This window comes from Tiliqua scincoides, chromosome 5, assembly GCF_035046505.1.
Source record: "Tiliqua scincoides isolate rTilSci1 chromosome 5, rTilSci1.hap2, whole genome shotgun sequence".
Taxonomy (NCBI): domain Eukaryota; kingdom Metazoa; phylum Chordata; class Lepidosauria; order Squamata; family Scincidae; genus Tiliqua; species Tiliqua scincoides.
In genome coordinates this window covers 77,923,520-77,948,818 of record NC_089825.1, presented here as the reverse complement: position 1 = coordinate 77,948,818, position 25,299 = coordinate 77,923,520, and the positions used below count along the sequence as shown (strand labels likewise).

General features: G+C 45.3%; 1 protein-coding gene across 2 annotated transcripts in view; it reads left to right on the top strand.

Annotated features, from left to right (window-relative positions):
• Positions 1 to 1,091: 1,091 nt before the first annotated feature.
• The window catches only part of ADAM11 (ADAM metallopeptidase domain 11), a 59,746-nt gene continuing 35,538 nt past the window's right edge, over positions 1,092 to 25,299 (top strand). For both annotated transcript variants that reach the window (XM_066627302.1, XM_066627303.1), the window contains exons 1-2: positions 1,092 to 1,470; positions 2,920 to 3,131. In XM_066627302.1, coding sequence (XP_066483399.1) covers positions 1,407 to 1,470; positions 2,920 to 3,131 — 276 coding nt within the window. In that variant the 5' untranslated portion in view covers positions 1,092 to 1,406. The remainder of the gene's footprint in view (positions 1,471 to 2,919; positions 3,132 to 25,299) is intronic.

The following is a 25,299-nucleotide window of genomic DNA, read 5'->3' as shown; positions in this document are numbered from 1 at the left end:
GGGTTAATGCCCCATCACCACATATATTCCAGCTACTACTTTACAGAGAAAACATAAGCAGCAGGTCAGAAGCAGTGGCATGTTTAACATTACACGTAATTGGGCCTCAATATAGTCTGCCCTTTAGAAACTGGGCCTGGACAGCTTGTACCCCATCAGACCTGGTTGGGTCATTTACCCCCTGATTGACAACCCCTCTGTGCCTGCAGTTTCAATCTCAATCAATTACTGCATGGCTGGAGGGCTGCATTTGGCTCAGTACAGCACAAGTTCTTGCCTCTCTCTGTTCTGAATTCTCTGTGCTCTGGTTCTGAGGCAAGGCAAGGGCTTGCTCACAAGAAATATGAGTCTTGTTGGTCCTTGCCTTTGTTTTGGATGTAAATAGCCAACTACTATGATATCCCTGTTTGGGGCTGAGAAAATTCTCAAGTTGGGTGTAGTGGAGCAACTTGGTGGGGGGGATATAAAACTCAGACACCCCTTCCTCCCTGGCTTGGCACCCCAGTTTTTATATAAATAGACACAAGATCACATTTGAATGACTGAGCTGGAATATCACAGGGTACTTAGTTTTTTTTCCTCGAGGTTAGCCCTGTGTCTCAATCCCACATATGTTTGTCAGAGAACTGGTGATGGTTACTCTAATAATGGGAGCTGCTCTGCATGTGCTCAGAGGCACTTTTAGTTTCTCATGTTCTGGGGCTGAATCTGGAATTCGAATCCATCGGATTGTGCCCCTGGCCCAGTCTTCCAAGGCAGTTATCCCTTCCTGTATCAATGAGAGGTTTTTTTTCCCCCATAATCAAATAGGACATTTGTTCTAGCTAGCATGATTTGTCTCTGTGCATGTGGAAAGCAGGCTGATCTATGCACACTCTGTTCCCTCTGGCTGGTGCCTGCTGCCTTTTCTGATCCCTGTCCATAAGGAAAGATAGGCTGTGTCTATGAGAGAGAGGAGGGGTAGGGGGAGAGGGAGAAAGAGAGAGACGGCCCTTCCATGCTAAAAAGGCAGGAGGAGGGATCTCTGCAGCTCACGTGCTCTTTTTCTCCTTTGCTCCCCCCCAACTCTCCACATCTCTCCCTCACATCATGTTGGACTCTTAGATCTGTCTCTGCAAAACCAGGATGGAGAAATTTCACTCCCTCTCCTGCCTGTGCCCAACTCTTCAGTGGTTCTGATTTGCCTGGGAAAACCCCCTGCTTACTCTTTCATTGATTTTCTTTTTCTCCTCTCTTCTTCTCCCTCAGCAACAGTCCGGAAAGGAAAAAAGAAGAGAGGAAAAGACTGGAGAGCTTCCCAGTTTTTCAATGCAAAGCAAAAGAAAGCGAAGAAAGGGCACCGAGACCTGTCTTCCACGCATGCCGTGCCAACCGGTGCCCATGCTCGGTCCGATTATGAACGCATTATGAGCTGCCCGCAGCACAACTGGGTGTTGACAGCCTTTCTCTCGCTGCTGCTTTGTCATTCAGGTGAGGGGAGCCTCTTTTTCCAATGGGTGTCCCCCCCCCAACTTTGCTCCTTTACCCCAGTCTCTTCTTGCAACACACTTCAGAGGGAGGGCATCAGATAGGGTGGGAAGGCTGGGCTGGCAGAAGAATGGGAGTTAAGAGGCATGCATCCCTAGGGCGGATAGAGAACATCATGTCCCACCACTTACACCCCCCCTCCCAATAATGCATGGTTACTCCACATTCCCTTTCTGAATGGGGCGTTTGGCCGGGAGTCAGTGGGCTGCAATTTGCTGCTTTGGTAAACATCTCCTTGGTTTGGAATCCGTCCTCTCCCCATGCTCACGTTTCTATGCCCACCACCCACCCACCCACCCACCCACCCGGCCAGTACTGTGACTGCAGTCTTTCCTGCTGCATAGACACATTTTTCTGCAGTTCCTCCCAGCCCTAGGGTGGAGATGGTTGAGCAACAGCTGGGATGGCTAGAACATCTCCTGGCAGTGGTGCCTGGGAAGGGAGTGAGGATGAATAGTGGAGGGAGTGGAAATCCCCCCCCCCCAGCATAAAGGCTTCGATAGCTTACATTTTTGGAGGGGAGTTGGTTTTAGAGAGGGCTATGGATGAATTGTGGAGTGATGTCTGGGATTCTGGCTACCGGAATGCTTGGGAATAAGCAAGGGCTCAGCCCAGCATGTCTTTGTGTACCCAGAAACAAGTGAAGTCATGACAAAAAAGAGGGAGTCCCTGAACATGTGCCGAGTGCACTCCCATGTCCATTGGACAACTGTAGTAGCCCCCTCCATCCAGGTTTGTGATGCCCAGGCAGGGCTTCTAGTTCAGGGCATATGAATTCTAGGACCAATTGAATCCCAGCACCTCTTGTGTTTAGAAATTAAGCAAACCACTGATCAAAAGGAGGACATTCAGGGTGCATGCCCAGAACAAAACTAAAGTGGCCTAAGAAACGAGCTTGCCCTTGAAAATGTGGAAAGCACTTAGGCAGATGGTTGAAGGAGCGCCACTTCTGTTCCCGTATTCCTTTGTGCTGCCATTCCCATCATGAGCTCAATCATTTTGGTAACCTCTGGGGGCTTAATGTGTGACCTAGGTCTCAACAGATTTTATACCCTGGCCTATTTTTAGTACCTGAACTAGCCCTGAAGTCCTGAAAAAAGTGCCTCTGATCATATTTAGAATATTTTTCCTTACGATTGATTGGCCACAGCTAACCAACTACCTAGTTCCTCCTTCATACAAGGGTGATTTCTGGGCAGGTTAAAAACCTCATCTCAGAAATTAAGGCTGCAATCCCATACACACTTTCCTGGGAGTGTGTCCCACTGAATTCAATGAGACTTCTGAGTAGATGGGCATAGGACTGTGCTGTAAATCCTGTTCATCAACTCGTTCCTCCATCTTTTTTTTCCACCTTAACTGCCATTCTTTTTCTTTTCTTTCTTGGAGCAGGTTTCATTAAGGCAGACACACAACCAGGTGATTTGCGGAGGTGGATCCCGAATGCCAGCTGGCGCAAAAAATGGGGTGTTTCCGAAATCACCTACCCCACCAGACTGGTGGGGCAGAGTTCCGGGGAAGAGATCCAGAAGCACCAGTTGGACACAAGAGTGAGAAAAGAATCTGGCAACGGCCAAGGAGAAGGAGAAAAAGGAGAAAGTCCAGTAAGTGAATCCTAGAAACCTCTTCCCAATTTCACCTCTTACTCTTTTCAGGGCATTGTGCCAATGCTCTTAGCATTGGGGAGGGGGGGAGAGCAGACTCCAAGCTGTTCTGTGGAGCCAGATGGTATGCACATATTCTCTCTAATGGTTGCATGGCAAGGATTGCTTCCAACTTTTTAATAGGATGCTGTTATTCGGTGACACAGCAGAGCCGGCAAGCCTGTTAGACAACTTGGGCGTTTGTCCAGAAAGTTCTACAAGAAGCACCTTGTGTGTGCATGCAGGTGGGAGGAAAGATGCACTGTTGCACACCTGCTGACATCTGTTGAGGTGCATTAGTTTTGCCTATCTGGCTATAACGAAGGTTTGGAGGGAGCACATGGCGCCTGCCTGCCAACAAGAGACACACTTGCCCCAACCAGTCAGCTGTGGTTGGAGAGCAACCTCTTGGAACTGCCATGGACTTTCTGTATCCCACACCTGCAGGGTTTTGGCATTGTATGTTGTTGTTCTCATTTAGTGTGGCAGTGATGGAGCATTGCAACAGATCCCCCCCCCCCCCCAAAAAAAAACAACAACTATGAAACAGAGGTCAGGGTGGCTATTTGAGATTGACTTGAACTGAGAGGGGTCAAAGTTGAGATAGAAGGCAAAACTTTGGGATTCAGCCATTGAGCACTGCAAGAAAAGGAGGGCTTAAAATGTGTAGAATAGATATCCAGGGGCAGTGGAATAGTATTCAAGGAAAGCAGCTGGAATTGCAGCTCTGCCAGCTTCCCCTCCACGTTGAATGGAAAACACAACCATTTGAGGTTAACCTCCCTCTTTCAGTGACAATGTCTAACCTGCTGAATTTTATCTAGGCCACTTCCACCTTTGTCCAAAACAATTTTGTTGGCAGTTTGAAGCAAGCTTTGCAAGAGCTGAGCTTATTAGATCAAAGGAAAGTGTTTTGCAGGTTCTCCACTCAACTGCAAATTAAAGTGAGGTCTCTCTCTCTCGCGCGCACACGCACACCCCTCTACCCCAGAGAAGCAATTAGATCAAAGTGGAGTTCTTTGCAACTCTCTTCCCACTCTCCTACTTATGTCCTCTTTCAAAGTTAACCACGATAACATTTGCTAAACTTGAGCTGGATTCCAAGGGTTTATTTGTTTATCTGGAATTTCTTTTATCCCAGCTTGCTGCTCCCAAAGGGGTCATCAAGTTGCTGTTTTCCAAACAGGCCAGAATGGTGTAAACAGTGGTTCTGGTGTTGGACTTAGACCTGGAAGATCCAGGTTCAAATTCTTACTCAGCCATGAAGCTTCCCCTTAGTGACCTTGGGCCAGTCACTCTCTCTCATCCTCACCTACCTCACAGAACTGTGAGAACAGACAAAAGGAAGAGGACCTTTTGTACACTATCCTGAGTTCTACAGATGGTGATATAAAAATGTGAAAAATAGATAAATAAAAATAAATCCTTAGCTCTTTTTCCTGTGTTATAAGCAATCAAGTCCTAGGTCAGAATTTATAAAGAAAGATTTAGATGTACTGTTTTAGCTTTAAGAACATGGCAACATGAAACATTGGCTTGTTATGGCTGCTGGGTTAGCATGCATTAAGAAATGTGATCTGGATTAATGCTAATGTCAAAATATCTATCCTGGTTTTCTGGGTCACAGAAGAAGAAAAGGGTAAAGCATTAGAAAATTGGTGGGGGAGCAAGGGCAGCAGGCTTCAGCTTCTTTAGGTTCAAACCCCACCCTTAATCTCAATCTTCCAAAATGGGATCTACTTTAATTTTTACTTTTGACCCTATTATTTTTGCTATGACTCTCTGCCCACCCCCTTACCTCCGGCAAACACACTATCTTTCTGTGTTTGTCTTTTTGTTCCCTCTCATTACTTTTTCTCTCTCAAAGTTACTTGTGGCACTGTGTGTGAAAAAATGAGTGTTTTAGGGGATAGTGGTGACTCCCATATAGGTTTCGGGTTATCCATTGAAGATGCAGAGGGCTGGGGACTTAGGGTCACAAGTAAAAACTATAGTTCTAGATGAAGCACAGGTGCTCCACAATTAGGGGGACTCTATCTCGTTGTGTAAGTGGCAAATAGTAGCATTGAAGTTGGTTTCAGATTTCTATGTATTTTCTTATTTTATTACATTACAGGTATCCAGTTCATCGTGTAAATGTCAGCAGTGTCTAATAGCAGTGAGTTCCACTGATTAACTTCTGAAAAACACAGAGATTTCTCTATCATGACATACCTTGAATGCTCCTATTTTGATACAGGCATTATAGGAATTGATTGATTTTCTGTCTAAAGAGAATGGGTCATATAAATATACTTTCATATGTTGGAGGAGATTGGACTAGAGATAACTTTTAAGGTGCACTCTAATGCTTCTATGACTGAAAGCTAATTTCCTTGTCCCCTCAAGGGTATGTAGCTATTCCCTGTTAGCTTTCTTTGCATCTTGAATGATCTTATCTTCTATATCTGTTGCTCCCTGCCCTTAGAGTCTCTTTTCTAACTTGTACATAGAGACCAGATCTTTCAGCAGCCATTAGCCATGGCAGTTAAATGGAAGCTTGTAAAAGTTGTAGTAAATTACTTTTAAATTACTGGTGAAAGGTACACCATCTGGCATATGGGGACACAAAATTTTTTAACGCCCCCCCCCCCGAAGGACTTAAAAAGGCACTTCCAGTTTTCTGCCTCAGAATACCACATTTTTTTGACTCAGGTCCACTGTTGGGGGTGCACACTGGCACCCCCTTAAGGCATGATACCCAGGACAATGTACCCCCTTGCTCCCTTTGGTTATGCCACTGCTCAGAAGCAATGATAGAGAAGAGTGCTGGGCTAGAAGAGGCTTAAGCCATATACAGCACAGCTCTTCTTAGGTTCTTACCTTCTCAATCCTCACACACAACATAGTGGGGCTGCAGCTCAATGGTAGCACACCAGTGTTGCATCCAGAAAGTCCTAGATGCCTGCCTAGTATCTCCAGGTATGGCAGAGAAAGATTCTTGTCTGAAACCCTGGTGAGCCACTGCCAGTTAGTGTTGACAACACTGAGCAAGATGGACCAAAGGTCTGAAGGTATAAGGCAGTTTTAGATAGTTCACTGCTAGAAGACATGGTGAGTGGCCACTAGCTTAAGGCCAAACTACGTATTAGGTTAAATTCACAATTTGGTCTGCAGTTTTGATTTTTGTTGGTGAAATATCAGTGTGTGGGGGGGGGGGAGGCAGAATCAGGACTGTGGGAACAGAGGCATTGCTAGAGGCAGCAGCACCCAGGAGAGTGACATTGTGTTGTTGTGAACCATCGTGATGTCGCTTCCAGGTTCTCCCAGAGGAAGAGGTAATGGCAGCGGCAGCAGCTTTGTGATCTCGCTCAGCCTCCAAGAAAGAAGGAATGGGGTGGCAGCAAGATCACAAAGCCACTGAAACATGAGGAGGGGGTAGCAGTGGCTTCTACATACCTGCAATCATGGTGGTGCTGCTGCTTCCGCTACTGCCATCTTGGCTGGGCCTTGTGAAGCACACCCTTCCAGCCTGGCACCCATGGTAGCCCACCTCCTACTTTCTACACTGCTGTGTGGAAGATAGTACTTAATCCTTTTCTCACCACACAGAAGTCCCAACAAAAATTGTGCCCCCAAAGCACTGTTTGCCCGAGGAGGAAGCTTCTTGATGACAGTCAATGGAAGCACTATTTGCTTCAGGAGTAGATTACTCCAGGGACCATGGTGTCAGGAAAGAATTAAATACTCCTCCTCTGCCCATCGCACACCCTTAAAATGACTTTGAGAAAGCAGATTAGATAAATTTATGGAGGACAGATCGGTTGACAGCTGTGAATCATGGTGGTTCAATAGAACCTCCATGTTTATAAGCAGTCTGTGTGTTGGTCAGGTGCTAAAGAACATAAGAACAGCCCCACTGGATCAGGCCATAGGCCCATCTAGTCCAGCTTCCTGTATCTCACAGCGGCCCACCAAATGCCCCAGGGAGCACACCAGATAACAAGAGACCTCATCCTGGTGCCCTCCCCTACATCTGGCATTCTGACTTAACCCATTCCTAAAATCAGGAGGTTGCGCATACACATCATGGCTTGTACCCCATAATGGATTTTAACTCCAGAAACTCGTCCAATCCCCTTTTAAAGGTGTCTAGGCTAGACGCCATCACCACATCCTGTGGCAAGGAGTTCCACAGACCGAACACACGCTGAGTAAAGAAATATTTTCTTTTGTCTGTCCTAACCCGCCCAACACTCAATTTTAGTGGATGTCCCCTGGTTCTGGTATTATGTGAGAGTGTAAAGAGCATCTCCCTATCCACTCGGTCCATCCCCTGCATAATTTTGTATGTCTCAATCATGTCCCCCCTCAGGCGTCTCTTTTCTAGGCTGAAGAGGCCCAAACGCCGTAGCCTTTCCTCATAAGGAAGGTGCCCCAGCCCCGTAATCATCTTAGTCGCTCTCTTTTGCACCTTTTCCATTTCCACTATGTCTTTTTTGAGATGCGGCGACCAGAACTGGACACAATACTCCAGGTGTGGCCTTACCATAGATTTGTACAACGGCATTATAATACTAGCCGTTTTGTTCTCAATACCCTTCCTAATGATCCCAAGCATAGAATTGGCCTTCTTCACTGCCGCCGCACATTGGGTCGACACTTTCATCGACCTGTCCACCACCACCCCAAGATCTCTCTCCTGATCTGTCACAGACAGCTCAGAACCCATCAGCCTATATCTAAAGTTTTGATTTTTTGCCCCAATGTGCATGACTTTACACTTACTGACATTGAAGCGCATCTGCCATTTTGCTGCCCATTCTGCCAGTCTGGAGAGATCCTTCTGGAGCTCCTCACAATCACTTCTGGTCTTTACCACTCGGAAAAGTTTGGTGTCGTCTGCAAACTTAGCCACTTCACTGCTCAACCCTGTCTCCAGGTCATTTATGAAGAGGTTGAAAAGCACCGGTCCCAGGACAGATCCTTGGGGCACACCGCTTTTCACCTCTCTCCATTGTGAAAATTGCCCATTGACACACACTCTCTGCTTCCTGGCCTCCAACCAGTTCTCAATCCACGAGAGGACCTGTCCTCTAATTCCCTGACTGTGGAGTTTTTTCAGTAGCCTTTGGTGAGGGACCGTGTCAAACGCCTTCTGAAAGTCCAGATATATAATGTCCACGGGTTGTCCTGCATCCACATGCCTGTTGACCTTTTCAAAGAATTCTATAAGGTTTGTGAGGTAAGACTTACCCTTACAGAAGCCATGCTGACTCTCCCTCAGCAAGGCCTGTTCGTCTATGTGTTTTGAGATCCTATCTTTGATGAGGCATTCCACCATCTTACCCGGTATGGATGTTAGGCTGACCGGCCTATAGTTTCCCGGGTCCCCCCTCTTTCCCTTTTTAAAAATAGGCGTGACATTTGCTATCCTCCAATCTTCTGGCACCGTGGCCGTTTTGAGGGACAAGTTGCATACCTTAGTCAAGAGATCTGCAACTTCATTCTTCAATTCCTTAATAACCCTTGGGTGGATGCCTTCAGGGCCCGGTGACTTATTGATCTTTAATTTATCAATGAGGTCTGAAACATCTTCTCTTTTAACCTCTATCTGACTTAACTCCTCGGTTAGGAGGGGCTGTTCGGGCAGCGGTATCTGCCCGAGGTCTTCTGCCGTGAAGACAGATGCAAAGAACTCATTTAATTTTTCTGCCATCTCTAAGTCTCCTTTTATCTCCCCTTTCCCTCCCTCACCATCCAGAGGGCCAACCGCTTCTCTGGCGGGTTTCCTGCTTCTAACATATTTGAAGAAGCTTTTATTATTCCCCTTAATGTTGCTGGCCATGCGTTCCTCATAGTCTCGCTTGGCCTCCCATATCACCTTCTTACATTTCTTTTGCCACAGTTTATGTTCCTTTTTATTCTCCTCATTAGGGCAAGACTTCCATTTACGGAAGGAAGCTTCCTTGCCCTTCACAGCCTCTCTAACTTGGCTGGTTAGCCATGCGAGCACCCTCCTGGATTTAGTGGAACCCTTCTTTCTTTGCGGTATACACCTCTGCTGGGCCTCTATTACTGTTGTTTTAAGCAGCCTCCATGCACTCTGGAGAGATTGGACTCTTTTTACCCTCCCTTTCAACCTCCTTCTAACCAGCCTCCTCATTTGAGGGAAGTCCGCCCGATGGAAGTCAAGGGTTTTTGTTAGAGATTTGCCTGGTATTCTTCCCCCAACGTGCACGTCAAAACGGATCGCAGCATGATCACTGTTCCCCAATGGCTCAGTAACGTTTACATCTCTAACCAGGTCCTGCGTACCGCACAAAATTAAATCCAGAGTCACCTGTCCTCTGGTGGGCTCCATGACTAGCTGATCTAAGCCACAGTCATTTAGCACGTCAAGAAATCCGGTTTCCTTATCGTGACCAGAACACAAATTGACCCAGTCAATATGAGGATAATTGAAGTCCCCCATGATTTACAACCCTGTCCTTCCTTGTCACCTCCCTGATCTGTTTCCTCATTTCAAGGTCCCCATCAGATTTCTGGTCTGGAGGACGATAGCACGCCCCCAGTATTACATCGCTGCACAAGCCTGGTAATTTAACCCACAGAGATTCTACGGTGGAGTTGGACCCACCTTCAATCTCTACTTTGCTGGATTCTATCCCTTCCTTAACATAAAGGGCCACCCCACCTCCAACACGCCCCTGCCTGTCCCTCCTGTAGAGTTTATAGCCCGGGATTGCGGTATCCCACTGATTCTCCGCATTCCACCAGGTTTCCGTTATGCCCACTATGTCAATATTTTCCCTTGTCACCAGACATTCCAGTTCTCCCACCTTTGCTCGTAGACTTCGGGCATTCGCATAAAAGCATTTATACACGGAATGCCCCAGGATGGGCTGCTTATTCGCTCCTTTGTCCCCGCATCCTCTCATTGTGCCAAACCGTCTATCACATCCCATCACCCTACCTTTCCCAATTTCTTCTCCTACCCTGCCTTTGTCTTGTTGTTCTCTAACCTCCCCATCCTCATCCCATAGGGATGAGGAGTCCCGAACCGGATGCCCCTCGGCTCCTGTCACCCTCATGTCCTGCTGAGATGTAGCTGGCCACAGTTCAAAACATATTACCTGGCTCGATGAACCTCTGATCTGATGCATCCGAGCAATTCTTCTGTCCTTAGAATATGTTGGTTTGAAACCAGTGGGCTTTGAACATCACAACTCCCCCTGAAGTAACTGTGTGTGTGTGTGTGTGTGACTGTTATGCAAGCAGAACATTTCTCTGCATCAAATACTTACTGAGAAATATAGGTTCTCTTTCTCAGGAAGAATGGAGACACATTGATTTCCTTTCAGTGTGGTTTGCAAAAAATATCCATATTTTTTATCCATAACTAGAACTGAATGTTAATAGTAAGGGGAGGCATTTTCACTCAGATTCTCAAATTTCAGATGTGGCCATTCTACACCTCAAAATCTATATTGCACAGTTTGGCCTCTCTCTAAATTTCAAATGTATGCACCAACATTGTTTCCTCTTTGCATTTAGGTTTCTTGATTTGTGTGTGTGTGCGTGTGTGTGTGTGTGTGTGCGCGTGTGCGCATCTTCCTTCAAAGGGAGCTTCCCCCCTTTTGTAATGGCCTCCTTGTCATTCTGTTGTTGTATGGGGCCGCCAAGCCACTAGACTCCAGACTGACTCTGAGAGTGCTTTCGCTCTCTGAAATGCTCAGCCTTTCTTGACCAGTGAAAACTTGCAGTATAAGTTGCTGCTGGTGTTTCTTCTGATTTTTTTTTTGTTTGCGAGTCCTTTGGGGACAGGGAGGCATTTACTGATTTATTTTACAAAACCACTTTGTGAACTACTCTTGACGAAAAGCAGTATATAAGTTTTCTTAATAATAATGTTGGAGGACAGTACTGTAGGAAGGAGGGGCAGGGGAGTGGTCTGCCCTGGGTGTCAAGTACACCTGGTCAAGTCGAACATGCCACTGAGCAGCTGGTAGACCTGGCCTCTCCTAAGGATTTTGCGGTGGAGGCCAGGTCTACCCTTGACTTTGTGCAGCTGTCCAAAGAGAAGGGTATACCTAGCCTTCACCTTGAGATCCCCTGGTGGAGGCTAGATCTATTGGTCTCTCAAAGCACAGGGTAGACCTGGCCTCCACTCTGGGATCTCAAGTTGGAGGTCATGCCTACCTTTCGCTTTGAGCGGCCTGCCCTGAGTGTCCAATACCCTAGCTACGCAACAGCAAGTGACTTATAGTCAGCTAAAGAGAACTGAAGGACTGTTTGCTTTGCAGAATTTGAATTTCTCCCTGGAACAAGTGAGGCTCCCACCTCAAGTAGCTGTAATAGGAATCAGCAGCTTGCAACATGAAGCTCCAACCCAGCCTCTCTGCTGCAGTAGTAGCAGCAGCTGTAGAACCTGCTGGCAGGACAGCTTGGGCAGACCTTGGCCCCCTTCCCTCTGCAAAGTGGTCTTCTGGCAAAATTTAGATACTGTCTGGAGAGCTAGCCTTTCCTTGGGAGAGTGCTTCCTGCAGTCTTCCTCCAGATAGAACTAAGCCTAGAATTTTTCACACTCCTGATAGTATCTCTAAGACCCACTGTTTCAAAATTACAATTGGAGGTACATGTCACCCAGAAAGGTTGACTCTTTCAGCTGTATATTGCAACCAGTGGCACTTCAGCAGTACAGTGGTACCTCACAGTATGGCAGATGGGACTTGGTCCTATGGCCCAAGTGACTACATGGCAATGCCTCATCTGGCCTGAACCTGCTGGAAGTAGAGGTGCTGCACCAGAAGCCATGATATGGCCATGCAGTCACCCAGCTCTTCAAAACACACCTGGTTTTGGGAACAGAGGCACAGAGTAAAGCATCAGCTGTGGGGCAAACAACCCATTCATGTGCACACATTTTGTCCTGATGGTAGTAGAGTCTGCAGAAGTGGTACAGTACCACCAAAGGGTGGCACACCCCCTCCCCCCCAGAAGAAGTTTGTAAAGCCCTATCTTAAAATGGTAAGAGTCACTCCGTCCATCATGTGAACAATGTGCTTGGTCTTGATGTATTTTGCTTTTCTACAACCAGTAGTAACTCTAGTCAGTAAGGAAATGCAATGTGGGAGGCAGTGGCACCACTATGGGGGTGCAAGCTGCACCAGGGGACACAACTACAGGCCAAAATTTTTAAGATCTTGGTACTTCTTAATAATACCATCATGTTATGTGACATACAATATATGTCATTCAATGTGATTTTCATTCAGAATACAATGAACAAACCCCATTGAAACATCTCTATTCTATCCAAAGTTATAACCAAAAACCCAGTGGAGTGGGACAATGGTGCATCACCAAGCCCACCACCTGGGGCATTGCCCCACCCACTGCATGGGAGGAGGTCCATCATAGCAGTGGCGCACTGGCCTCCTGCAGTGGATGATGCAAATCCTAGTGACACCACTGGAGGGAGGCTGTAACACTCCCCCCTCCCATGACCCACCCCCAGCTGGTGTTATTTATTTCAGAAGGGAAGCTCTTATTGGCCTCAGTGGGAGCCTTGTTTCCAGGGCAAATAGCAGCAGAGGGGGGGACGGACTGACGGACGACTGGGACGGACTTCTATCTGTATTGAGACCATGATGGAACAAAGGGTTAAAAACCTAATTCCCTCATTGCCCCAATTTGAAACACCCACCACTACTCTCATTAAGAATAGTTAAGCACGTCAGGACCAGACATGTTACTAATGTAGTATGTACTGTGGCCCTAAGAGTAACCTGAATTGCCCAACTCCTTTGTTTCTTTGTGAGTCACTTTTCTGGGCCTGCCTCCTGATTGGAAGGAGGCAATCTCAAAGTAGTGACTCATACAGAGAGGCAACAGGCAGCTTCCTCCAAGGGCACATAATTCTGCTATGTCTCTGCATGTAGGTGTGATCAGCAAATTTAGTCACACCTGATGTAGATTTGTTACAAAATTAGGGCTGAGCCCATACCCTTGCTTTTCAGTTTTATTCATCATATTTTGGGAAAGTTTTCAAGAACGGTGACTGCTGCACTGGGTGCATGTGCACCAGAGAGCATGCTCCTTTTCCAACCCTTCCAACCCAAACTGTGCCTGCAACTCATAGCATAGCACAGCCTGGGGAAAGAGGGAGAATTAGGCTATCCCTCTCTTTCAGCCAGTGCTGTCCTGTCACGCTCAGCACAGTTCAGAAAGATTTCCCATGCTGCGCCTTAGAGCTGCCCCAGCACCATGCAAGGAGAGGCAAATCAGGGAAAAAGCAAATTGGTCAGCTCAGAAAACTCAGGGATGCAACTATCTGGCAGCAATGTCATCGGAATTCTCTGTAAGAAGTGGGTGGACAAAGGATGGCGATTCTAAATTTAACAGATAATATGGAAACTATAGTCTCACAAGCATTTTCATCTTGATGATTGCTTTGGATTTCCTAGTATGAAGGTCTGACACAATTTTGGGGTCGCAATCCACACTTACCTGGGGGTAAGTCCCATTAAACTCAACAGGGCTTACTTCTAAGTAGATATGCATAGCATTATGGAGAACTCGTGCAAGGAAAGCGCCCTACAGGTAGACCACAGCTGCGATACAAGGACATCTGCAAGAGGGATCTGAAGGCCTTAGGGATGGACCTCAACAAGTGGGAAACCCTGGCCTCTGAGCGGTCCGCTTGGAGGCAGGCTGTGCAGCTTGGCCTTTCCCAGTTTGAAGAGACACTTTGCCAGCAGTCTGAGGCAAAGAGGCAAAGAAGGAAGGCCAGGGAGACAGACCAGGGACAGACTGCACTTGCTCCCGGTGTGGAAGGGCTTGTCACTCCCGGATTGGCCTTTTCAGCCACACTAGATGCTGTGCCAGAACCACTTTCAGAGCGCGATACCATAGTCTTTCGAGACTGAAGGTTGCCAATACAAATATGCTGTAAGCCCTGTGTACAACAACCTCAAAAAGGCAGCTGCTGCAAGGGCTTAACAGGAATAAAAACGGTCAAGTAGTTTCTACACAATGCACAATTATGCACACTATGCGCTACGCATAGTTAAGGATTTTAACAGAACTCTGCTATTCCCAGCCTGACCTCTCTCCCCAGTCACTTATCTAGGCAATGTAGAGATTTGGCTCTATTGGAGATGGATGAGAATGCAAATCACAAAGGAGAACCTGTGGCCTTAATCACCTACCCAGTGCAAGCAGCTGTGCATTGCACTTGCTCTCACACACCACACTGTCTGCCCACCCTCCTCCCCCCTGCATGCAGCAGCAATTCTACCTTTGCTCCCATCGTGGCTGAGTGATTATCTTATTCATTATGGATGAGATCTTCTGCACGCCTCCCATTTAATCTAGCTTAACATTCACATACACCTACAGCACAGAGATTTTAATGGAATCCATTAAGGAGGTTTGAAGTAGGGGGAGAAGGAGAAGAGTGTGGGTTGGAAGCATTTAGAGTTGGAATCTTATGAGTGGGAGACTATGCAGGAGACCAGGAGGGGGTAGGGAGGAAGCAACTTAACCATGCATGGCTAAAGTTTCCCCATAAGCAGAGGCACCTTCCTGCAGTCAAATTTGACACCAAAATGTCCATTTAAGACAAAAATTTTATGCTATTTTTGATTTTTAGTTTCACACCTTTAAAGAACTGCCAACATGTTGCTCATACCATGTTGGGAAAGAGAGATGGGGATGCACTCCACAATGCCACAGGAAGGACATTGTCCCTTCTGAAGGAAAAGTCAGCATGAGTCAGGAGACAGATGACTGCAGTAGAAGAGGGATAATCTCTGGGTTCAAGCCTCAGCACAGTCAGGGATTAACTGAATGGCTTTAGACATGTATATCACCACCAATCAATCCCCACTTTGCATAAAATGGGAAAGAATACTAATCAAGAACAGCTGAAAAGTAAATCTCATACAGATCATATTTGCATGTTTGATATTGCTTCTGCTACTAACTGGGGATGGTCAAGAAGTGGTGCCCCACCTCCTGCCTTGGCAGCCAGCTCCCTGGTTTTTGAGACATTGCCCAGACCATTTTTCAGTTCCTCTTTGAAGAATTAGAACCTTGATTTTCAAAAAGGAGTTTCTTACAAGATGATATTTATTTATTGTTCACATTTTTATACCACCCTTCCTCCAAAGAGCTCAGGGCAGTGGACACAGCCTTCTCCCCTCCAATCATTCTCACAACAACCCTATGAGGCTGAGAGAAAGCGACTAGCCCAAGATCACCCGGGAAGCTTTGTGGCTGAGGGGGATTTGAATCTGGATCTGCCAGGTCTAAGTCCACCTCCCAAACCACTACACCAACCTGGCTCTCTTGATAAGCATTTGGGTTCAGACTGACACCCAAGTTCAAAACACAGACATATCATGAAGAGTCTGTGTGTGCGTAAAGGATAGCTTTTCCCTTCAAAACACACAGGAGCAGTCAACTGGGGAAGAGTGCGCAATGGGAGGCAGGCAGACAGGGCTGGCTCTACCATTGCAGCCCCATTTTACCTGCAAGCTTTGGGGTCCCATTCAAAGACAGCAAATATTTAGTTTGTAGATTTTTAGCTATGGGTGTGGGAGAGATCCTTGGGATTTCAGGCTATCTCCATGAACTTGACAATAAGCAACACAACTCACAGTTTGTCACTAAGAATTGTAAGAAAAACACTTTGTATCTGTTTGAGCCATACAAACAGATCCATACACATGACTCATGACCAAATAATTGCCTGTAAGGAAGTTGGATAAATTCTTTTGATTGTAGTCCTTAACGCCTGCCTGCTGTTCAGTCTCTTTCACTTTGGTAAAAAATGAGCAATGGTTAGGAAGGCCAGCTTTGGCTATAGCATTTGGCATGGTGACAAAAAGTCGGGAGGGGGGTCAATCAGTTTACAGGTGTGTACTTTCTGTCTTTGACAATCTTTTGTAATTGTAATGACAAATTACTTAATGACAGAAGACCAAACAAGGTGGAATGTGTGACATCTGAGCACATTTTTTTTTTCACAAGCAGTGATGGAGACCCCCAAATTGGATCAGAGCAGGGATGCCAGCGAGGGAGGGTGGCATCCCTTTCTCCCTCTGTGCCATTTCCTTGATCTAAATTGTTCCCTGAAATGGCTACACACCTGCTAAGCCAGGGAAGCATACAGATACCTTTTGTCTTCTCTAAAGATGAACTGAGGGCAGCTTTGTGGGGGGGGGGGGCTGGATAGTAGGTCAATTTAAATCAGGAAAATGAAGTGGGGGGAAGCATGAATCCTCCTTTCCCAGCACTGCTTCCTAGACCAATGGGTGGGGGAGGGGATCCACAGCTGATTTTTAAACATATATACTGCATGTAGAAACTTCCTGAGAGCCAGTTGTGGTTCTGCATCCAGAGTTTTTTTGCTCTTAGCCAAGAATTTCTCAAACTGTGCAATGACAAATTACAGTATTTACTCTATTTAAGCCTCCTGTAAGACAAAGCACTCACCCACGGGGAAGCTGTCTACTGCTTCTCTGCATGCTTGATTGCTCTGGGCTTCCCTCCTTCCAATTAGCCTCCTTTGGGGTAGGTAATTCTGCCATGTGCTGAGCTGAAGTAACATCCTGGGGATACTTTGGCTCAAAATGGGGGGAGGGGGGAATGGGGTACAAAATGCTTCCTGGAAACAACTACCAGGCCGATGTAGTGTGGTGGCTAAGACACTAAGCTATGAATCAGGGCTTTCCTAGTTCCAAGTTTGCCTCTACCACAACCACATGACCAGCACAAGCCTATGCACATCTTCTCAGAAGTAAGTCCCATTGTATTCCATGGGTCTTATGCTCAGGAAAATTTATACAGGATTGCAGCCTCACAGCCCAATCCTAACTCATGATGTGGTGATGCAGTGGCACCAGTGCGTCTACCGCTGCATCCTGCAGGGGAGTTTCAGCCTCCAGAGGTCCGCTCAGAGTAAGGGAACATTTGTCCCCTTGCCCCAGGTGTAAGCCTCTGCTGGCCTCAGCGGGTCTACTCAGATCTGTGCCAGCAATAAGTCTTATGCCAGATCTGTGCTGGTGTAAGTCTGTGTGGGACCCATAAAGGCAGATCAGGCCCAGGACAGGGGTTAAGATTCAGCCAGCACTACTGCCTCCAAACTGCCCCTGTCCTAGAGCTGATCCACCTTCTTCCCCACCCCTGTCACCACCCCATTCCGCCCACCCCCTGCTTTCCTCCTACCCTCCATTTGCTCTTACCTGCAGTGGCGGGCATCCACTGCCATGTGTAGCCAGCCACTTGCTGCTCCTGCCAGCAGCCAGCCCACATGTCCAAGCAGGTCGCATTTTGCAGCAGCCAGAAAGCATGTTGTGCCACCAGAATGCTTGTTCTGGCAGCACAACGCACTAGTAGAATAGTGACCTTAGACAAGCCACATGCTCTCAGCCTCAGTCTTCTCTGTCTGTAAAGGGGAGAATAATGGGGATAATAATGATTTTCTCTGCCTGATTTTCTATTTGCTTTTTCCCTGATTTGTGGCATTTTTTCCTTTCAAATCTGGAGAACCTGCCTATCTCACGTGGATTGGTAATACAGCATTGTGCCTTTGATTAAAAGCTTCCTCCTTTCAGATTCCTATTCAGCATGACTAGAGGATTAATTATGAGTTGCCCATTAATCAGCAGCTTCTGTTCAGGGGGACGGGTGTTAATTACTGGCTTCATTTTTGCTGTAAAAGGAAGACAAAATATAATAGAAGAAAACAAGTAATAGAACTCCCCTCCTTTGGGGGAGCACAGGGTGATTAACAAAGGGCAGTTGAGATAATTAATCTCTCCTCCCTTTCTGGCTCTGAAGATCTTCTGATGAGGTCTCGTTCCAAGATCTTGAAATCTAGATTGGCTTCCACTAGAAATTGGACTGTCCTGGGAGCAGCCTCAGGGCCCAATCCTATCCAACTTTCCAGCACCAATGTAGCCGCAATGCAGCCCCGAGGGAGGGAAGGGAACAAATGTTCCCATACCTGGAGGAGGCCTCTGAGACTGCCTCCCCAACACAGGAAGAAGTGCATACTCCCTTGGCATAGCAGCACCGGCTCTAGAAAATTGGATACTCAGTGCTCTAGATTCTAGAACTCAATGCTATAGAACTGCGTGTGTGGAAGGCTGGGTGGGCGGGCATGTGCCACAAAGCCTCCTGCCTGTTTTCTTCCTGCAAGATTTGTTTATAAATTATAAATTCAAATTACCATCACTGTTTATTAAGGTCTGTTTACCAGTTACTGCTACCCTGTGTTTTGTTTTTTTTAATTTGCTGCTGTTCAATGGAGGTTTTTTTATTGTTGTTTTATTAAGTTGTGAACTGCTGTGGAATCTTTCTGGTGAATTGCAGTGTAAAGCTATTTTAAACTTCCTCCGCTGTATGGAACAAGAGTGATAAAAGAAGCAGAAACTGCAAGAGGAAAATGACTGACTAATGTTGCAGGGGACTGTTTGCTGAATTGGACTTTGCTGAATGAATAGATGTTGTAGAAGAGTCTTGGCCATAGGGATCTGCCCTGCTGCATAATATAGCACTATAGACAGTGCTTTGTGGCACCTCTGTCTTAATCCTGTTTCCAGCCGATTGTGGAAAAGCAATGCCTCAGCAGCCCTATAGAGCCATAGTGTGGAAGCTATCTAAGTAGCCACAAGCCATCCTCTATGCATCTGAGATTAGTGAGCAAGGCTGCTATCACGGGGTTGGCTTTCAGGCAGCTTAAGTACCTAGTGCCAGTTACTAAAGAATGCATGTTTGTCTAGCTCAGGGGTGTCCAAAGTTTTTGGCAGGAGGGTCACGGTCATCTCTCTGACACTGTGTTGGGGGCGGCGGAAAAAAAGAATTAATTTACATTTAAAATTTGAATAAATTTACATAAGTTTACATAAATAAATATATTAAAGATGGACCAATATGAATATGTTCATTCATTCATTCATTCAGGTTCTTTCCTCAATTTCTTATTCACAATCCTGAATCTGTTGACAAGGAATTTCAGGATTTTTCAATCACATCCCCCATGCAGATTTTCCTGACCCATTTGCTGGTCATCACTTGTTCTTTCTGACCTCTGCATGCCATCATGCTCTGGACACCAGATATCTGACCCGTGCTATTTGTTTACATGATTGGATATCCTGGGGTGGTTAAAATGAAGCGAGTTGAGTACTGTACTTGGTTTCGCAGAGGATCCTTTGCTTTTCTTACACCTGGTTTCAGCCCCTGGAATCTATGAACAAACTGGAGTTGGTTTTCCAAGGGTAAAGTGGCAGCAGAAACCAGTCCAAAGAAAGAGTTAAAATATGTTGCTTCTATTTCAGAATCCGCTTCAGGCTTCAGCTTCCAGGCAGTGTGCCTTACCTCTCTTCCCCCCCCCCCCCAATCTTGCTCAATTTCTCCTTGGGAAGGTTCCCACATAGGAAAGCATCTTATCCTTCAATTGTCTTTTTGATTGCAGCTAAATATGTTGAGCTCTTTATATCTCTCTCTGGAAATCTTGTTTTTCAACCCTTGAAGTGTTCTTGTAACACCACCTGTGAGTTTTTTCCCCTCTCTTCTCCGACACCTTAGAGAAAGGAGACAGGAAATATAATGGTGAAACCAGAACTGGACCCAAGGTTTGAATAACCTTCAAGTTAGACCTCTGTTACTCCCTCCTCCTCTTTCCTGTTGCCTTCATCCCTCTCATTTCTATAGCCAAGAATTGCATTAGCTCAATTTGCTGTTGCAGCGTCTGAACAGGGCTCAATTTGAGCCAGGGCTCAGTCCCAGAAGCTTTTAGTCTTCTGCCCCCCTCCTTCTTCTTGCAATCATTCTTACTCTTCCCACCCTATCTTCTTGCCAATTCAGCGCACAGCCCCATCTGCTCCTAGGCTGTGTTTGAGCTTTGTCCAGCTGAAATGATCTTACTTTTCCCTTGCAGAAATTATATTTGTTTCTGTGCTGGTTCTGAGAACACATGCAGTAAATGCAGGGCTAGCCCATCCATGAGGCCAGCTGGTAGGAGATTGGTGGAGGTGTCCCATCTTGCCTTTTTACTTGCTTCCACTGCCCTTCCTCCTTACACTCCCTGGGTTGGAAAAGGAAGAGAGGGACAGAGAGGAAGAGGAAATGCGGCAAATCATTGGGTAATGGGGGCCAGCATTTGGCATGCCACCTCAGGTGTCAGGAGGCCTTGGATGGTGAACATGTTGGGTAATTGTGTTGGCATTAAGGTCTGACCTGACAAAAGTACTTTACAAAACACATCATTAACTTATGGACTTTACTGCCATAAGATGTGTTGATGACCACTGTCTTAAAAAGGGATTAGATAACTCCATAGAAGGTAGGTCTGAGTAGTTATTAGCTGCAGCAACTAGGTGGAACTTCCATGTTCAGACTTCATGCTTCTGAACACCAAGTGACAAATCATGCACCTTTGTGCATTTTTTGTGGTCTCTGTCAGAGGCATTTGGTTTGCCAATTTGGGAACACAGTGCTAGCCTAGCAGCAGGGCCTTTGGTTTGATCTAGGGAGGCAATCTTAAGTTTTTATGAGGTGGATACAAAATGCTTATGTGTTTCCTGCTAGCAACCTGTGCAGACATCACTGTTCCCCCATTACAGAAAATAATAAATACAGTTAATTTTCTAAGAAAAAAAGTTGGAGAGATGCAGCAACTTGTCACACTTTGACATGGACACCCGTTACCACAGAGATGCGAGTAGAGAAAGTGAGCTGTGTTTAGTCAGGTGAAAGAAATGCACTCTGAACATGCTCTGGTGCACTCACAATATTATTATTAACAGTAATTATATATAGCTTTTCAACAAAAAATTTAACAAAGAGGCTCATAGAGAAAATCAAATTATTAAATGGCTTATTTCTTCATTTAAAACATATGAAAGCCTGCTGGATCAGAACAAAAGTTCACCAGGTTTATATAGCATTCTGTTCCCCACAGTGGTGAACCAGATACCTCTGGGGAAGCCCACAAGCAAGGCATGAGGATGAGCACTCTCCCCTACCGTTGTGTTGCCCCGTCTCTACCATGCCCCATCTCAATTGCAGTAGGGTTGAGTCTGTCACTGTGAAAACAATTTCTGAAGCAAACTCTGCCTTGTTAGAATCATTGTCTATCCTTTTAAGAATGTGCAATGGCTTGATAACTTTTGTATACAGTATGTGCCTGCCCATCTGCAAGTGCTCTCCCCACCCACCCTTCCGGGTTATTGGCTGAATTGCTTTGATGGAGCCTTCAGGGATCCCAACTGCTGAGGGGGAAAGTGCCAGAGCCAGAATATTGACAAACACTAGAGTTTGTGTAAGGGAGGTAGAAGATCATATTGCTTGAGAGAGCCTAGGGAAAGCCTTCCTATATAGCCTAGGGAAAAGGGAGGCTATGTTTTAATGTGTACACTCTCCCCCTGATGGGGGAGAGAGTAGAACTTGAAAGCTTGCCATTTCAAAAACTGATCAATCCTTGTGATGGTTGGACTAGTGTGTTAATCTACATTTGCTAATGCACAGGTTCTGCTTATGGTTAGTAAAGTGATAGTTGCAAATGTTATGAGAACTTTATAGCACATACGCACACACAATAATATTGAATCCCTGTGATCACAACAGTACAAGAGGAACACTTACTCCATGGTGGATTGGGCTATGGAAATAATAATAATAATAATAATAATAATAATAATAATAATAATAATAATAATAATAATAACAACAACTTTATTTTTACCCCGCCTTTCTCCCCAAAGGGACTCAAGGCGGCTTACAACAGGTTAAAAACAGATTAAACAACATAATTTAAAAACAGATAAAAGCATATTAACACATATCATAAAAACAGTAGTCAGATAACAAGTAGTAAAAAGGTAAAAAGAGCATAGAGCAGCAAGTCATAAAAGAATCAGGCCTGTAAAAAATTAAAAGATGTTGAAAAAATGTTAAAAAGGCCGAGAACTCAGAAGGCTTGTTTAAACAGAAGGGTCTTCAAGCCTCGCCAAAAAGTCTCAAGAGAGGGAGCCATTCTTAAGTCAAGGGGAAGGGAGTTCCATAGTGTTGGTGCCACTACTGAGAAGGCCCTATTTCTAGCCGCCGCCCCACATACCTCCCTAGGCAGCGGCACTTGTAAAAAGGCCTTCTCTGATGACCTAAGAGGACGAGCCAGATTGTACAGAAGTAGGCGATCTCCTGGCCCAGAGCAGTATAGGGCTAGATAACTCTATACATTCTCCTCTTCCTTCAATCCCCAGCTTAAAAGCCACCTCTTCTGTGAAGCCTTTGGATTAATCCCTTAGTTCCACATTCCTGGCTGATATGAAGGCTAGGTACACATCACTGCATCTGCTCATGTCCTTCCCTTACCCTTGCCCCCACCCTAAGCAACAGAATATTACTGCTACCTTCACCAGGTTGCTTCTTGAGAGCAGCTGCAGAAACTCAAGACTTCTGTCCCCTCTGCTTAACTGTTTCCAGCCTTCACCAAAGCAGGTGGGATGCCCTTTGTGGATAGAAGCTACCAGCCCCCAAAGCTCATGCCTTCTAACCACCAGTGTAGATTAAGGAAGCATGTTTAGCTATTAGCTGCTATACAAAAGCAGGTAATCTCACCTGACAGACACAGATGTATATTTCTTTAGCACAGTGCTTCCCAAATGTTTTGCGCCGGGATCCACTGTTTAAAATAACAATCTATCATGACCCACTAGACCCCTCCCCCCAAAGGATATACGGAAATAAATATTTTTATTTATTAAAAATAGTTAATAAATTATGCATTAATTAATCATTGGGGTCCTGTGTTCCTGAGGCTGCTAGAGACCTTACATAGAGTATGTGTGTAGACATTTGCTAGATTCTCCCTAGAAATGGAGCTCAAGGACTGTTGCCCCCAATTTTTACAGTCATTCTAGAGTGCCCAGCAGGTTGAACTGGAGAGCAAGATGAGCAGTTACAAAGGCTGAGCTGGGTGCACAAGTGCTTTATGGCATGTCAAGTACTTCAGAAAATAGGAAAATGTGAGATTTTAATTTGGGGGTATGAAGATTACCTCACACCACAGGTTAGCATTCCAGATAATGATTTTCTTCTGCAAACCAGGCAAGGATGCAATGTTGTTTTTGGGTGTGTGTTTTTTAATGTTTCAAAAACTTTTTGCTACCCACCAAAAATTGGCTTATGACTCACTGGTGGGTCCCGACCCACAGTTTGGGAAAGAGTGCCTTAGCACGTTAACTATAAGGCATCTCTTTTCCCTTTATTTATATTAATCTGTTATTCTTGTCCTAGGCAGAACAAATATAGATGGTTTTGCAAGGTCCTAAAGCTGCAAAACTGGAAAGTAAGTCCCTTTGAACTCGGCTTACTTCTGAGAATATGTGTTTAGGATTATCCCATTATTTTATGTCCTAATGCCATGTCTCTTCCTGGAGCATTCCAAATTAACTTCCTCTTTTCCCGGCTACACTTGATTGTTCTAAATATGGGAGGATGGAGGCCAGAATGTGCGACCAGATCAAGAAAGAAACACCTGAATGTTGTGGTTTCTTGAAAAATAGAAACCTTCTTTCAAATTGTAAAAATCCCTACGGGGATTTAAAAATTGCCTGCCTATGTGAACCGCCTTGAATAAAGTCTAAGGAGAAATCTGAGGACCAAGAAAGGCAGTATAGAAATATTATTATTATTATTATTATTATTATTATTAGTATTAGTATTAGTATTAGTATTAGTATTAGTATTATTAGTATTATTATTATTATAAATATGCCATTCCGAAGCTGTCAGATTGCAGCAATGATGCATTCTTGATTGATTAATTCCAATCTGCACAACATCAACTGATAGTGAATCCTGTTTGTCAGCTAAGACAATTGAAGTCTTAATGGTAAGATACCAATTGGGGAACAAAACTCCAGGTGCCCAGCAGCCCAGTAGCAACTGGGTCTGGTAACCAGCACCTGTAGTGTTCTGAGTCCCAGAAAATCTTACTGGTTCTTGCATCTTGCAGAAGATTGTGCACAACTCTATCTCCTCACGGTTCCCCAATAGTTTGTGTGCTCATTCATTGCCTCTTGAATGAGGCATCCGCTGAACTTCCTCCACCTTCTTCATTCTGCCTCCCAGCTGCTCCCCCAGACCTCTGTGCCCTGTTTGTGTTCCACATCGGTGTGTCTGACAGATGGAGGGTTTGTAGTTACCTGCTCTTCCAGAGAAAGAATAAGGACAAACTGCCCTGGTTCTGCATGTTAATCTGCCAAGCTGTCATAATACCAACCTAAAATTTCCATGGCCAGTGGTCCCCCCATGAGCTGCTCTGCTTGTTTCTATAAATTATAGAAGCTTAAGAATTGCACTGGCATAGATCCAGAAATCCAATATTGTCTAGGAGTACCCATTTCTTACTTTCTAAAATTAGAGGTACAGAGGCTCAAAGTTGCTTGGAAGTCAGGCTCGGTGAACTAGATGTCCTTTCTTCTGATACCAGATCTATGGATCCCAGTCAAGGCGAACTCAGACTCAGGGGTGGGGATGAGGGCACTCTGTATATGTGCACAGGTACTCTCTTCTTTAATATTCCATCTTGTGAATGTGACCTTTCCGGTTGTGGGAAACTATTCATTGTGGTTAAATCAGACTGTAAAGAAGCATTTGAAAGGGTAGTGGGAGGACATAACTTTTTTTGGGCAATATCTATGTACATGACAATTTACTTAAGGAAACGAGCTGCCCCAAGGAACTCACAATCCAGCTAGCAAGGCATTAATACGAGCAAGTGTATTATATTTAGACTTGAAAACAATGTTTGTAGGAAAACCTCTCAGTATTAATGTGTATTTATTGAATGTATTTCTACCCTGCCATTCCCCCCATATATGTGGGCACCCAAGAAAATTTACATGAAATCACAATTGATTCTACAATAAGCATCATATCACAAAATTAAAACTGCCATAGCATAAAACACCAGTATATATAAACAAACATGATAAAGCAGAAAAGAACCAAAGAGGAATAAAAGCCACAGTGAATATATAATGTATAGGAATTATATGCTTCAGATGAAGACAGATGTTAAAGGAGGACACAGGGAAGTAGTTTTAGGCAGGACATGAGACGAATTTCC